At 45.8% G+C, this 13,335-nt stretch overlaps 3 protein-coding genes across 3 annotated transcripts; 2 read left to right on the top strand and 1 right to left on the bottom strand.

The window, feature by feature from the left end:
* Positions 1–546: 546 nt before the first annotated feature.
* On the top strand, positions 547–4,532 carry LOC125552954 (transmembrane protein 184A-like). Its single transcript, XM_048716677.1, has 6 exons — positions 547–906; positions 1,865–1,938; positions 2,892–3,041; positions 3,152–3,437; positions 3,549–3,782; positions 3,938–4,532. The coding sequence occupies exons 1-6, from the start codon at positions 754–756 to the stop codon at positions 4,259–4,261; spliced, it is 1,221 nt and encodes a 406-aa protein (XP_048572634.1). The 5' UTR covers positions 547–753; the 3' UTR covers positions 4,262–4,532.
* Positions 4,533–6,900: 2,368 nt separating this feature from the next.
* LOC125552953 lies at positions 6,901–10,341 on the top strand. The gene is made up of 2 exons (XM_048716676.1): positions 6,901–7,671; positions 10,041–10,341. Exons 1-2 carry the CDS (start codon positions 6,976–6,978, stop codon positions 10,107–10,109), a joined length of 765 nt encoding a protein of 254 aa, XP_048572633.1. The 5' UTR covers positions 6,901–6,975; the 3' UTR covers positions 10,110–10,341.
* Positions 10,342–11,489: 1,148 nt separating this feature from the next.
* Positions 11,490–12,595, bottom strand: LOC125554315 (high-affinity nitrate transporter-activating protein 2.1-like). The gene is made up of 2 exons (XM_048717894.1): positions 12,279–12,595; positions 11,490–12,193 (listed from the first exon to the last, which is right to left on the bottom strand). The coding sequence occupies exons 1-2, from the start codon at positions 12,583–12,585 to the stop codon at positions 11,733–11,735; spliced, it is 768 nt and encodes a 255-aa protein (XP_048573851.1). The 5' UTR covers positions 12,586–12,595; the 3' UTR covers positions 11,490–11,732.
* Positions 12,596–13,335: the final 740 nt, after the last annotated feature.

The following is a 13,335-nucleotide window of genomic DNA, read 5'->3' as shown; positions in this document are numbered from 1 at the left end:
AAATTCCTATAAAAATCTTATCCTACAGAATTCACGTGAAATTCCTTCAAACCAAAGGAGGCCAGTATATTCGGACGTTGACACAACTGCCGGCTGCAGCCTGCAGCACCGTTCGAAAACACACATGCCCGGTTTCGGCTAAACTTTACTTAACTCAACAAACACATCAACATGGTCAATCGGCACATCACATGGATATCTTGGAAGTAATGAATGGATTGAAGATCAAGCAACAAAAGTCCAAGTGGATCCACGAAAAAACGCAAGCAGGCAAGGCAAAGGTAGTAGCACCACGTGAGAGAGAAACCACCACCAAGGAAAAATCAGAGGAGACTTGCAAGGAAAGGCTTGGGAAGCATCGATTCCGCGGCCGCCCGCCTGAAGCGCGTGCCCCCGTTCAAATCCCCAGATTTTCAAAAGTCAAACCAAATCCCCAAAAACAGCGCAAAAATTCAACCATCAACCAGCAATAATCGAAGCGACGCGTAGGCCGATGGATGGCATCGACACCTGGGCTCGCACTGTTAACCCCTTTCTCTCTCCTTTTCCTCGCACCATCAGGAAAAAGAAAACCCTTTCTCCTTCCTTCCTCCCTCGCTCGCACGCCCAAAAAGCCTAACCACCCGGCCCCTGCCCCCGACCAAACCCGCACCGGACGCCGCGCGCGGGCGCTCGCGAGCGACAGAGCGGCCGCCGCGCCTCGCGTCTCGCTCGCCGCCGACGCGGTCCGGTGGTGGTGGGGGCCTCGCCGCGATGGATTGGGCGGCGGTGGCGTACACGGCGGCGGCGCTGCTGTGCGCCGCGGCGGCCACCGTCATCACGCTCGGCCACATCTACCGCCACCTGCTCCACTACGCCGAGCCCATCTTCCAGCGCTTCATCGTCCGCATCATATTCATGGTCCCGGTACGCTCCCCCTTTTCCACGCGCGCAGCTTCCACCTCGCGCCAGATCTGTCGCTGCCGCCGCCTGTTTTTTTTTCTCAATTTTTTTCCTGGGGCTGAATTCGACCCGGCCGCGAGCTGGGAAGCGAGCCCGCCCCCGCGGATTCGCGGCGAGATCGTGCGTCGGTCTGACCTATGATTCAATCCAAATTAGGGATGCAAGCGGGGCGGGTTGGTGGACAATATCACAGCACAAATGCAGTCTTAATTTTACTGCTAGTTAAGGAGCTGACTGTGAGCTAATTGATGCGTTCTCCGGGAGGCTGCTTCCGCCCCTGAATCCCTAACCCCAATGTGTTGTACTACTACTCGCATTAGGTAGAGCATGGTTTCCTTGTTGATCTGCAGTTGGGATCTGCTGGCGCTCTTAGGTTTTGATCGGTGCCCAAGGTGGGTTGTGAGGCGAATTCGCGCTGGTAGTGAGGCTGTGGTTGGAATATCTGGATTTGGTGTGCTCCCTGACCAACATGCTCCTGCCATCTGAGCTCATTATGAAACTTGGGAGCAGTACGACTGTCCTGCCAATTTACTCCAGACTAGATGTGCAAGCTAGTCATATTGGAGCGAGCTGATCATTATGGATGTTCAGCCTTTTGCTGTTGTCATTTGTCATGAATAAGCAAATTAATTCATCTGAGTGGCAGAGTTCTGATAGAAACGTTGGGTTCTTCAACGGTTCTCTAAGCGCATTTCCTTCTGCCATAAGCCCATAACACTGTTTTTATGTCAAATATGCTTTAATTTCCATGAAGATGTAAAACAACTGTTTGAGCATTTTTGACTGTCTATTAGCAGATTATTCATGAGCCACACATTTACATTTCACCCTCGTATCTAATTGTATTTGTTTGTTTATCTGTAATCCCTTTTATGCTAGTAACACTCCACCGTATTAGTTCTGAAGACACATTGTTTTGCAGGTCTATGCAGTGATGTCATTTATTTCCCTTATCCTACCAGACAATGCAATATATTTTACCTCTATCCGAGAAATGTAAGTTGCTGTCTTGCAGTTCAAACTTCTTTGGTGCCATTATGTTAATCGATGGGCTCAATGTGAGATTATGGTTTCAGCCTGTTGGTGTTTCTATGGTCTTAGGGGTGAGGAGAACAAATGGAAGCTTTTTTTTTTGTTCTCTTTAATGGAATACATGCAAACGTTTCCTTTTCTGCTACCATGTTAAATTTATGGTCTGCAAATTGTGATCTGTACACAAGATTATAAGTTTGTAATGTTGTGTGACATTTATAAGCACTTCTATAGGCTCGAGCTAGTATCAAATCCAACTGGATATGCTATCAATATCAACAGTCTGCTGACTGCTCATGGGTTAAGCACTGATCATAACTAGTGAACATAGTTGGATCCGTTATATACCTTGTGGACAACTGCAGCCATACCCCCATGGGTGTATGCATCACAGATTCGTATGTGGTGTTTTAGAGGATTCATGTATCCATTTGCTTTAAATGTCTTCCTAGGAAGTATAACATGATAGAGAATAACCAGCTGGGAGTGTGTGATGAGTGATCTTCTCTAGTGTCAAATTGCAAATTAATAATCCTAGGTTATGAAACGATAATATGTGCTTCCACTTTGCCATGGCCTAAATTCATGCTGCCCATGTGGTTTCAACAACTCTGATTGTGTAATGACTAATGACCGAAGAGGTGGTTGTGTGTAATTTATGAAATGCTGGCCATTTCATAAGTATTATTCTCTTCTTTTCCTTGCGTGTGCTGGCTACACACTTTAACAGGTTAGCCTGAGTTAGCATATTATAATCCCAACTTTAGGTGACATTTTATCTTGCTGATTGTTGCCCATGTGCTGGTTTGGTTTGTCTGTTTGTTTCTAATCTAATAGTCTTCACAAGTACCTAAACTAAGAACTGCATGAGTGTATATCCATCCTATGCTAAATTTTCCTTTACCATAATGTTTCAGCTATGATGCTTGGGTCATCTACAATTTCTTTTCACTCTGCTTGGCATGGGTGGGAGGACCTGGGGCTGTGGTGGTGAGTTTGAATGGCCGAACACTGAAACCATCGTGGTTTCTGATGACTTGCTGTTTCCCAGCTATTCCTCTAGATGGGTGCGTATGTGTCCTTCTGCATAATAAGTTGCTATCATATGACAATTATACATTGGCATGTTGCAACATCCTTCATGAAGTCTAACTGATCTATTATGTCACTTAAACAGGCGTTTTATACGGAGATGCAAACAAGGTTGTTTGCAGTTTGTTATTCTTAAGCCTATCTTGGTGGTTATTACCTTCATACTTTATGCTAAAGGAAAATATGAAGATGGAAACTTCAGTGTCAACCAATCCTATTTATACATCACTATTATTTACACAATCTCATACTCGATGGCGTTATATGCTCTTGCATTGTTCTATGCGGCATGCAGAGATCTACTCCGGCCATATAATCCTGTCCCAAAGTTTATTATAATCAAATCAGTTGTGTTTCTCACATACTGGCAGGTAAATACAAAACATCAACCCATGTTTTCCCCTCTTCGATGCTATGATAGGTTGCCAACTGTTTTAATCCTCACATATGGTCATAATAATTTGAATTTTTTGGCATTGTAGGGTGTCCTGGTGTTCCTTGCTGCCAAGTCTCGATTTATCAAGAATGCTGAAAAGGCTGCTGATCTCCAGAACTATGTATTGTGCGTTGAGATGCTCATAGCAGCCATTGGGCACCTGTTTGCCTTTCCCTACAAGGAGTATGCAGGTGCAAATGCTCGCCCTTCGGGTGGTTTCAGGGAAAGCCTTCTTCATGCTTTAAAATTCAATGATTTCTACCACGACACTGTCCACCAGGTAACCAGGATCTTAGACGCCTATTCCCTGTATCTGGCGCTCACTGTCTAACTTCTCGATCAAATCGGCTCCATTCTTGTTTGCTGAAGGAAACTACATTCTTGTTTACTGTGCCTTGCCCGTATCTTGGTCTAATCGGCTCCATTCTCATGCAGTTTGCTCCTACCTACAACGAATATGTGCTGTACAACCACAATGAGGGAGAGAGTGCACCAACAAAGTTTCCTTCAGGGAGCGCCGTGCCAAGTGTCCGGGATGTGGAGTTGGCTGGCATCATCGTGATGCCGCCCTCAAATAATAGTCCAGTGACCTCAAGCGTGTCATCCAACCACGTAGACCAGGACGAATCGATGACCACTCCGATCAGGAACAAAGTGGACCCGCCTGGAGGAATGTACGACCTCACAGACCTGCTCGACGTGGACTTGTCTAGCTACCCCGCCAAGGTTCCTGCGATCTCTGATGTAAGAAAACAATGACCAGGTGCGACAGCCAATGTGTCTCGGTAGCGACTGGGGGAAATTGTGACCTTCCATTTTGTCATAGATAACGCTGTAAAAATGTGTGTGTACTACTTCCGGTTCCAGTCTTTCCCCATTGAAGAAGGGGGGTTTATTCATGACTGCACTGCAGCTGTCCCACGGCCTCTCTCACCCTACTCTTTGACTAACCGTGTACAATGTTGTGAGCTCAAGGTGAACTGCTGTGACATGAGACTATGAATACCATACTAATAGTTTGCTGATAGCAGTTTTGGGAGAGAATACTGTCCTTTTTGATTGGTGCTGGGTATCTTTCTTTTGCTTCATAGACATGACAAGATATGGTTTGCTGAACCTAGACATGTATGAGAAGTTGCCTTGCTAAAGGCGACCGTCAGTAGCCGTGTAAGGAACGAACTTTGAACTGGGAACACTTTGGTTTTCTATATACAAATACTTTAAGAAACAGGGTGATTGAATACAGCTTTCTGCCTATAGCTCAAAAACACTATAAATATACAAATACAACATGATTTATGGTCACACGTTCAAAAGATGGCTAAATCATCCGGATTATTGGTGTTATACAGCAGTGCTATCATTTGCACCAACTGCTTCCACGTTATGGTCAGTTTGAGCAGAGCTCTGCTCCTTTGGTTGCACCACTTTATCATCCTTATAATCATCTTCAACCTGGGAATCAGTCAAGGAACCTAACAACAAGCTCTCAAAAGTTATCAGCGTCATTCTCGATCTACTGAACTATATATCAGATCTATTATAAAAGGTTCATCAGAAGTACTCCCTCTGTCTCAAAATATAAGAACATTTTTGACACTAGTATAGTGTTAAAAACGTTCTTATATTTTGAGACGGAGGGAGTACAAAACACTCCAAACATAAATACATAATAAAAATTACATCGTGGTCTCTGGACCACCGAATTGTAGTACATTCTGGAGGACATTTTTTGCTATATGATGGATAGTTCCTTGTGGTGATGTTTGCAGAGTGACTATCATGATTTATAGATGCATTGCTCTCGGCTCTATTGGTCTAATCATTGGCCAGTTTAGATAAATGAACATTAAAGTGAATAGTGTGCATTAGGTTGAGTCCCCCAGTGACAGAAAAGAGAGAAAACTTCGACATATTTTTTTTGAACGGTTTATTTATTTATTTTTTGAACGGTACTTCGACAGATTTGTATCTCACTAAAGATAAAAAGGCTTTGACAGCTTTTATTTCATACAAGTCACTTTTTCTTCTTCTTCTTCTTGTAAAGATGGCAAACCCTACCAGAGTGATACGAGGGTAAGAGCACTCAATGGAGAAGGTACACCTCTGATGATGATTTTACCCAAGACAAGGTTGTTGGTGTTGTCGGTCTCACAAGACTTGTCACCGACAAGCTCGCTACTGTCTTCAACTAGAATCAAGGCTCAGCTTGAGAAAGGTTTAGTTTTCTTGCATTCAAGGCAAGGAAAAACTTGATGAGCTTTTGGGCAACCAAAAGGAGACTTTCCAAAAGGAAGGGTTTGGCTAGGTGTCAGTTTCGTGCCACAGTACCGTTAGGAGACAACTGATTGTTCCGTAGAGACGAACACCGTCTTACTGAATGGTTCAGGAGAAGACACAACAAGTTTACATGTGTTTGAACTCTCTGGGGAGGAGGTAACTTTACTTCTTCCTTTGGTATTATATATAATGGCACCAGGGATCTATTCTAGAGATCACAACCCACTCTACCCGACGACGGTGAGTGGGGCTTTGGAAAGTGGATCTTTGTAGGGTCGGTCCCTGGGTCCGCCTTATATACGAGAGGCTCTTGGGTTAAATCTGCTTACTATCCTCCTTGGGTGCTCTCGGGGGAGCGTTGTCCCGAGAAGCGAGTCGATAGGCAGACTCGACTCCCGTGCCCTTTCCGTCCCTCTTTGGGTCCTTCCTCTCTTGGGCCCGAGTCTCCGTCCATTCCTCATTCCCGCGTCACTAGGCAAAGTCAACAAAAGCCAAATACTATAATTGTGCCAAGCGGGCAAAAGGCAAATGTTGAGAAGGAGAAGGTTGTGGGCAATATAGCTACTAAGAGTTACATGACCCATGACAAGTTTGGCCTCACATGTGCCTTGGACCATTCGAGTTTCTAAGGTTCATGTTACTAATATGAGAGGACCCGGTAAAACTAGACACCTAAAACACAAGGTGTGATTTTTATTGTAAGGCTATGGCTTGAATGGAAATCAGTGAGTCATCGATAGCGATGTAGGAATCATATGCCCGGAGAGATGGACATATTCGTTCAATTCATTGAAAATATTAATTCTCAAGCAGTGTCTATTGTGATGACAAAAAATGAGAAGGTACTGGGTTTGAGCAATATAGATGTCGCACATGAGTTCACTCTTGATAAAGCGATGCATGTCCACCTAAGCTACAACCTTCTTTTCATTAATCAATTGTGTCGTGTCGGTTATAATTGTTTTTCTTAGATGTAAATGTGAATGTCTTTATAGAAGAGGTTAAATTGTCTTGTGATTGTAAAAAAAGGTTAAATTGTCTTGCGGGGCATGTTGAAGGCGACGTTTATGTGTCAATTGTGATTGATTTTTCCGATGAACAATTGAATCTAACAAAGTCTCCGTGGCCACGAGCTGCCGGGAAGTTATTGCCACTACCAAAATCGTCTCCCAGCCGCAACCACTTCACCGGCGATGGGATCAGCTCCGGCGGACGGCGAGAAGCCCTCGGGCCACCTCGCCCAGCCTCTCCTCGGGCAGCCCCAGCCCCAGCCCCCGCACCCGTACTACGCCTACCCCGCCGCCGCCTACGGCTACGCCCCCGGTCCTCCTCCGCCTCCGCCTCCCCCGACGCTCGTCCTCCTCAACCCGCCCCCCATCTTCGTCCGCCTCCGCCGCCTCCGCCCGCGGCGCATCCCCTGCATCCGGCGCTTCTCCGCCCGCACGCTCCCGCTCCTCCTCGCCCTCGCGCTCCTCGCCGGCCTCGCTTTCCTCCTCTACCCGTCCGCCCCCGCCGCCCGCGTCGCCGACATCCGCCTCGACCGCTTCCGCGTCAACCCGCCGCCCTTCCCCGCGCTGGACTTCAACCTCGCGCTCAGCCTCCGCGTCCGCAATCCCGGCTTCCTCCTCCCTCTCCGCTACCGCGCCGTCTCTGCCGCCGTCTCGTACCGCGGCCGTCTGCTCGGCTCAGGCACTGCGCGCCCCGGATCCGGCGAGCTCGCGGCGAGAGGGTTTACCTATGCCTCTTCTGAGGTGTGGGTGGACGCTGGCAGGGTATTGGACGACGTGATCGAGCTGATTGGGGACATCGCCGCTGGGTCTGTGCCGCTGGAGATAGTTACCGAGGTGGTCGGCGCGGTCAGGCTGTTCCATTTCAACATCCCCGTGAAGGTAATTGACTGATTGGATGCCTTTGTGAATTTTTCTTTGGCCGAATGTCTTTGATTGATTGTTAGGAACTACTCTATGATGTTGGTTGCGTGGATTGGATATATAATTGGTAAGCTGTATTAGGTTATAATGGGCTAGCTACACTGTTGCTCTTCTACTGACTTTTTAGCGATTGGGTCATGATTGATGAGATTGCTGAATTATTGGATGACATTTGGTGTGATCATAGGAAGTTTTGGTGCTGAGTATTCATTCTGGCTAAATGTCGATCTAAAGGGAGTTGTGAGGATTAGTGATATGAATTCTTTATTCCGGCATGGCAAGGTCAAGAACTAATTCGGTACTCTAAACTAGTGATCTAAATGCTCTTATATTTCTTTATAGAGGGAGTAGTTTATATGTTGTTAGGATTATTAGAGAGCAATTGTTTTGTTCATTAGTTTTTGGTTATGTGCTTATGATTTCTTGGATGTCTATATTTATTTTGAAATATGGAATAGATCAGAAGCTGGTTTGCAGCTGCTGATCTCCCATTTCCAGAGGGACCGGAGGGGGGGGGGGGGGGGGGGGGGGGGGGGGGGGGGGGGTGGGGATCAGGCCTAAGATGCGGACTTAAAGTCGCCCACAAACATTTTTCTAATATTGTTGCAGTGCAGACTTTTATGTTAGTGAGGTATTGAACTCCAGGCCTCTTCATCACCGAGAAGTCTGCTGAACTGAAAATGACAAATATAAACTTCCACAGTTATCACTGATCAGTTATCTCACCATGTGGTGCCAAGGGTCTGAAAGTGTAGAGTTAGACTTAACATGAAGTGTTTAGCCTAGAAAAATATTTCAGTTCCTACATGAATGCAATTTTGAACTAACTGGTTCCAAACTAGCTTATTCAAAAAAGAGAAACATCCATTACTTATGATCAGCACAGTCTTTTTTTTCTTTGTTTAAGAGAATTAGATCAGGAAATAAGTAAAGCCCTTGAAAAGAGCACTAGGAAGGAGAACATATGACCTCTGTTAATTGTAAGCATGATGTCATGAAATTAACTACTCCCTCCTATCCAAATTAATTGTCGCACCTTTAGTACTACCTCTCTCTCAGTTTACAGGGCGTGCGCGTGCCCCTAGGTCGTCAATTTGACCAACCTAATACAAGTCATATATTACAAAAAATATACCAATATAAACTTCAGATGTTCTATTTTCAAACTGTATAATTTTTGTGTTATATAGTTTATATTAAGGTGATAAAATTAGCAACCTAGGTATACGCGTAGGACTTGTAAACTGAAACGGAGGTAGTACAACTTTGTACTAAAGCTGCGACATTAATATGGATCGGAGGGAGTATAAAAAGTTACTCATGCGATTTACTAGTACAAAGACAATATATTTGAAAAAGAATGGGTCAAAGATGGAAGTAATTGATGAGTGCATGAGTGATAGTAGTTTCAAATGCCTGCAAAGTGCGAACAATAGAGAAGGGAAAATGAGAGTCTGCCAAAGGGTTGAGTTGTGTTACTAGGGGTGAACAGAAAGCTCCTGGTCCGAAGCTCGACTCGGAGGTTTAACAAGCCGAGCCTCCGCCCTCCGCCCAAGCTCGGCGAGCCGCCTCAGTGAAGCTTGCAAGCCGGCTTGAAAGCTCGGTGCACAAGAAACATTGGCATGCTCTTTGCTATAGAACTAGTTTATTTCAGAACACTTGTGAGCACGACCGCACAGTGGTGTTGTACGAATTTAGTAGTTTTGGTTGTAGTTAGACTCTGATAATTTTCCCTTCTGTAGACTCTTATGAAAAAGTTGTTATGATAACCAATTTTCCAGACTACCACATATATATAGACATACTTGCCTTAAGCTGAGACCAACACAAGTAGCAAAGCCAGCTCTTTGCTAATCCCCTACTGTACAATCTTTGCCAACAAGAACCTACGAGCAGCATCTGCATACAACCAGAAACTAACACTTGAATGCTAGAGGGTCTGCTGTATTTATTTATTTAATCCCTTTGAGCCAGCTATATATTTCTCAATGGATTAGAGAAGCAGGGATGGGAACCTGAACATTGGAGCTGTATTATGGCGTCAAATGAGATATCCAATTGTTAATTGGAACATTTTGTTATTTTCAAATATACATATTTTTCCTGGAACTAATATTTGCTTCAGAAGTAAATTTCTTGCTGTGACTCGGTGTCTGAGTGAGTTGTTGTTTGCCGTCTTATTGTATTTGTGACACGTTTGCATGCTAATTTAACATGATTTGACTATAGTGAGATAGATGTTGAATTTTGGTATCGTGCTGCACACTGGTTCAGTTTTTTGACAAAGGAAAAATATCTGCGAAACTCTAACAACTCCATTTTTCCAGGGCCTGATGTCCTGCTCGGTGAATGTCAGCCCAGGCACCCAGAGTATCATAAGTCAGGATTGTTACTAAGGTAAAGCTCTGTTGTCCCACAGAGGCTAAAGGGCTCCATTGTTATTGTTACTGTTGTTGTTGTGAACAATTCATGTGTGTATCAGCTATGATTGAGTTGCAGAGCTGGGTCAGTATAACTGCCAAAATACATGTTTGTAAATAGTTGGAATTTTTATTGTACCACCAAAGACCACCGGGTGTATATATAACTTGTTATTCAAGTGTGCTATAATTTTTTTGCCCTTGTCAACGCTGCTGCGGATCACCTTCATCACACGGTGGGTATGATTTGGTTCGAACATGTATGTATGGAATTGAGTTGTAGCTTACAATAGGGGACATCTCAATTTATGCTCAGCTGATGAATTGTCAGTGGATATGTTTGTAACACCAAAGCACCACTCCACTTTGTGAACCAACAGTTTCTCTTCACAAAAACTGTATTAGTCCCACCACAAACTTTGCGGCTTAGGAAAAAAAATGCCATTGTATGTCTCATTGACACGTGGGACTTGAACACACGGCCCTTTTGTGCGCCTGTTAATGTCTCAAGTGCCGAAGCTGCAAAAGTTTGTTGCACGTCAGTACTTCATCCTGGTTTTCTCGTATATTTGCGGTCAAATTTTATTATAAATGTAACTAATGTGGATTATATGTAGAAAAAAAATTATCTTAGAAAAAGTTCTTTTGAATATTGATCCAACAATATAGTTTCTCACATACAACTTATATTTTTGTACCCAAATATATGATTTAAAGTTTAGCCTAAAACACGAGGGGCTCATAAATTCAGACTCAGAAAGTATATATCAATGAAATAAATTATTATCTCACTAATATAATCCTAGGGTGTGGTTAGGTTTCAGTCGAATGAGACTTAGTCTCAGTCAAGTGACATAGTATATAAGAAAAAAGAAGAAAAACCGGAAAGAAAATAATTGTACGAATCTTCGTGCAAAATTAAAGGAATATAGCATCGGTTGAGATATAATGAAGTCTCGGTCAACTAAGACTTAGCAAAACTGATAATCCTAACTCAGACCGAAGGGGGACAATAATATTGCAAGTTCCTTATAGAGCCCCATCTGGTTGTGCTTCATCTTGCGGAGATGGAACCAGGGAACAAAAACATGCTGTGACATTATCCTCCGCTCGGTGCACCGCTGATCACCCAGACAAAATGAAGACAAAATAAGGCCCAAAATTTGGCCCTGACTGTAGCTTCACACGTCTCGGCCGGTGCCAAATAACAGCTCGCCGGAATCATTTGGTTTTCCAAAGTCAAACATGTCTACATTTGATCAAGATTATAGAATAAATTATCGACATCGAAAAAAGACAAAATAAGTAAGATAGAAAAATACACTTCATGACGAATCTAATGATACTACTTTTGCATTGTGAATACTGATATCTTTTACTAAACTTGATCAAACATAGACATGTTTCATTTTTCAAAAATCAAACATGCACTACATTATACAATGAAGAGAGTACAACATCAACAATCACGGGAGTCCCCAAAAAGGGAACACCAACACTACTCTCTTACATGTACAGTACGTACTATTGTGTGTACGTTTGCAAAGGACGAGAAGAAGTGGCGCACGGACGAACACCTTGCCACGTACGGTTCCGAGCTTAGTTATTCTTCTTGCGCTTCTCAATGAAGAAGAAGAAGGCGAGGGAGACGACGGAGAAGGTGGAGAAGACGCCGGCGGCGACCTTGATGGAGGTGGTGACGCCCGTGATGCTGACGACGTTGAAGGCGGCGGCGGGCGCGGTCTGGCCGTAGGCGACCTGCGTGCCGGAGGCGTCGAGCGCGTAGGCGCGCACGTAGTAGGCGGCGGTGGGGATGTCGAGGGCGACGCGGTACTCGACGCTGCCGCCGGCGCCGGCGTAGGGCTGCTGGGCGACCTTGAACTGGCAGGTCTTGTCCTTCTTGAGGTCGTCGTGGGTCTTGCGCCACTCGCGCTCCTTCTGGCTCGCCGGCGCGTAGCAGAGGCTGACCTTGACGCTCTTGTAGGCGGCGTCGTCGCCGGCCGGCCCGGTCGCGTTCAGGGCCCACGTCACCGTGATCACGTCCTCGCCGGCGTGGAGAACTGGTCGAGGATCGGTTAATTTAGTCGTCAGTATCACAGCTCTACGTCTTGTTAATTAACAAGAATGCATATACGACGGTGGTACCTTGGCCGGCGCTGGGGGATGCGGTGACGTCGAGGGTGACGGGCAGCTTGGAGAGGTACGCCACGGCGCCGGCCGACGCGCAGCAGCCGGCGGCGAGGACTGCCACCAGCAACGCCATGACCAGCTCCGACCGTGCCATTGATCGACCGTCGAACTTGGGCTCGAACTCGCACTCGCAGCTGCTGCTCGGTCGGAGAAGGTTGCGGCGGTTCGATGGACGGGGCTGGGAGAGATGGAGGAGTACGGATGGGTTTAGCGTGTATATGTAGGCACTTGGAGATCGTTGACCATGAGCCGGAGCTGCCATCCTTGTTGGGGTCGAGGAGGCGGGGCAAGGCAAGCATCTGGTTAAGCTAATGAATTTATTTAGGTGGTCGAAGGTCAGATCCTCTAGAGGGTCTCCAAAGGGTCCGGCCGGACGAGTGAGATGCGGCGGCTGGAGATTAAGCAGCGGCAGGAGTAATTAACTGAGCTAATTCTATGCGCTTCCATTCCAAACAAGACTGAGCATCGCGTCCTGAGTGGCAGTCGAGCCGACAACGAGTCTACGAGGGAGGGCATTTCGGCTGAGTTCACATGAGCACGACGGGATTTGCCTGGTTACTAAAGCATCTACAGCTGCATATGTCAAATATCGCCCCTCAAACGCCTGCGTAGTGACCGAGCACGTCTTAAATTTTACATGACTAGCTATAAAAAAGAAAGAAACGAAATTAACCTACGTACTACGTCGATCACCTAATTACTCATTTTTGAAGATGTCAACGATCTTCATGTCTGGCTCCGGCAGCATTGGCAGCAACTGCAGCTCTAGCTCCTCCGGTTGCTCCGCTTCAGCCTCCTCCGTCTCTATCTTCTCATCGAGTTCGATGAAAAGCGTGTCGGACGCCGCCTGCTCCTGCCGGAGGAACGCCCGGTTGGCCTCCAGATAGGCCTCATCCTGGATGGACTGCTGCTCTGCCATCTCATCGGACTAGGCGATGGCGAACTCTGCCTCCGCCTGCTCCATGTTGAAGCCCGACAGCTGCTGCTCTGGCTGCTTCGCCCCCTCCACCTC

Source organism: Triticum urartu, chromosome 4 (assembly GCF_003073215.2).
Source record: "Triticum urartu cultivar G1812 chromosome 4, Tu2.1, whole genome shotgun sequence".
NCBI classification, from domain to species: domain Eukaryota; kingdom Viridiplantae; phylum Streptophyta; class Magnoliopsida; order Poales; family Poaceae; genus Triticum; species Triticum urartu.
The sequence above is the reverse complement of the archived record's forward strand: the minus strand, read 5'-3'. Positions and strand labels throughout refer to the sequence as shown.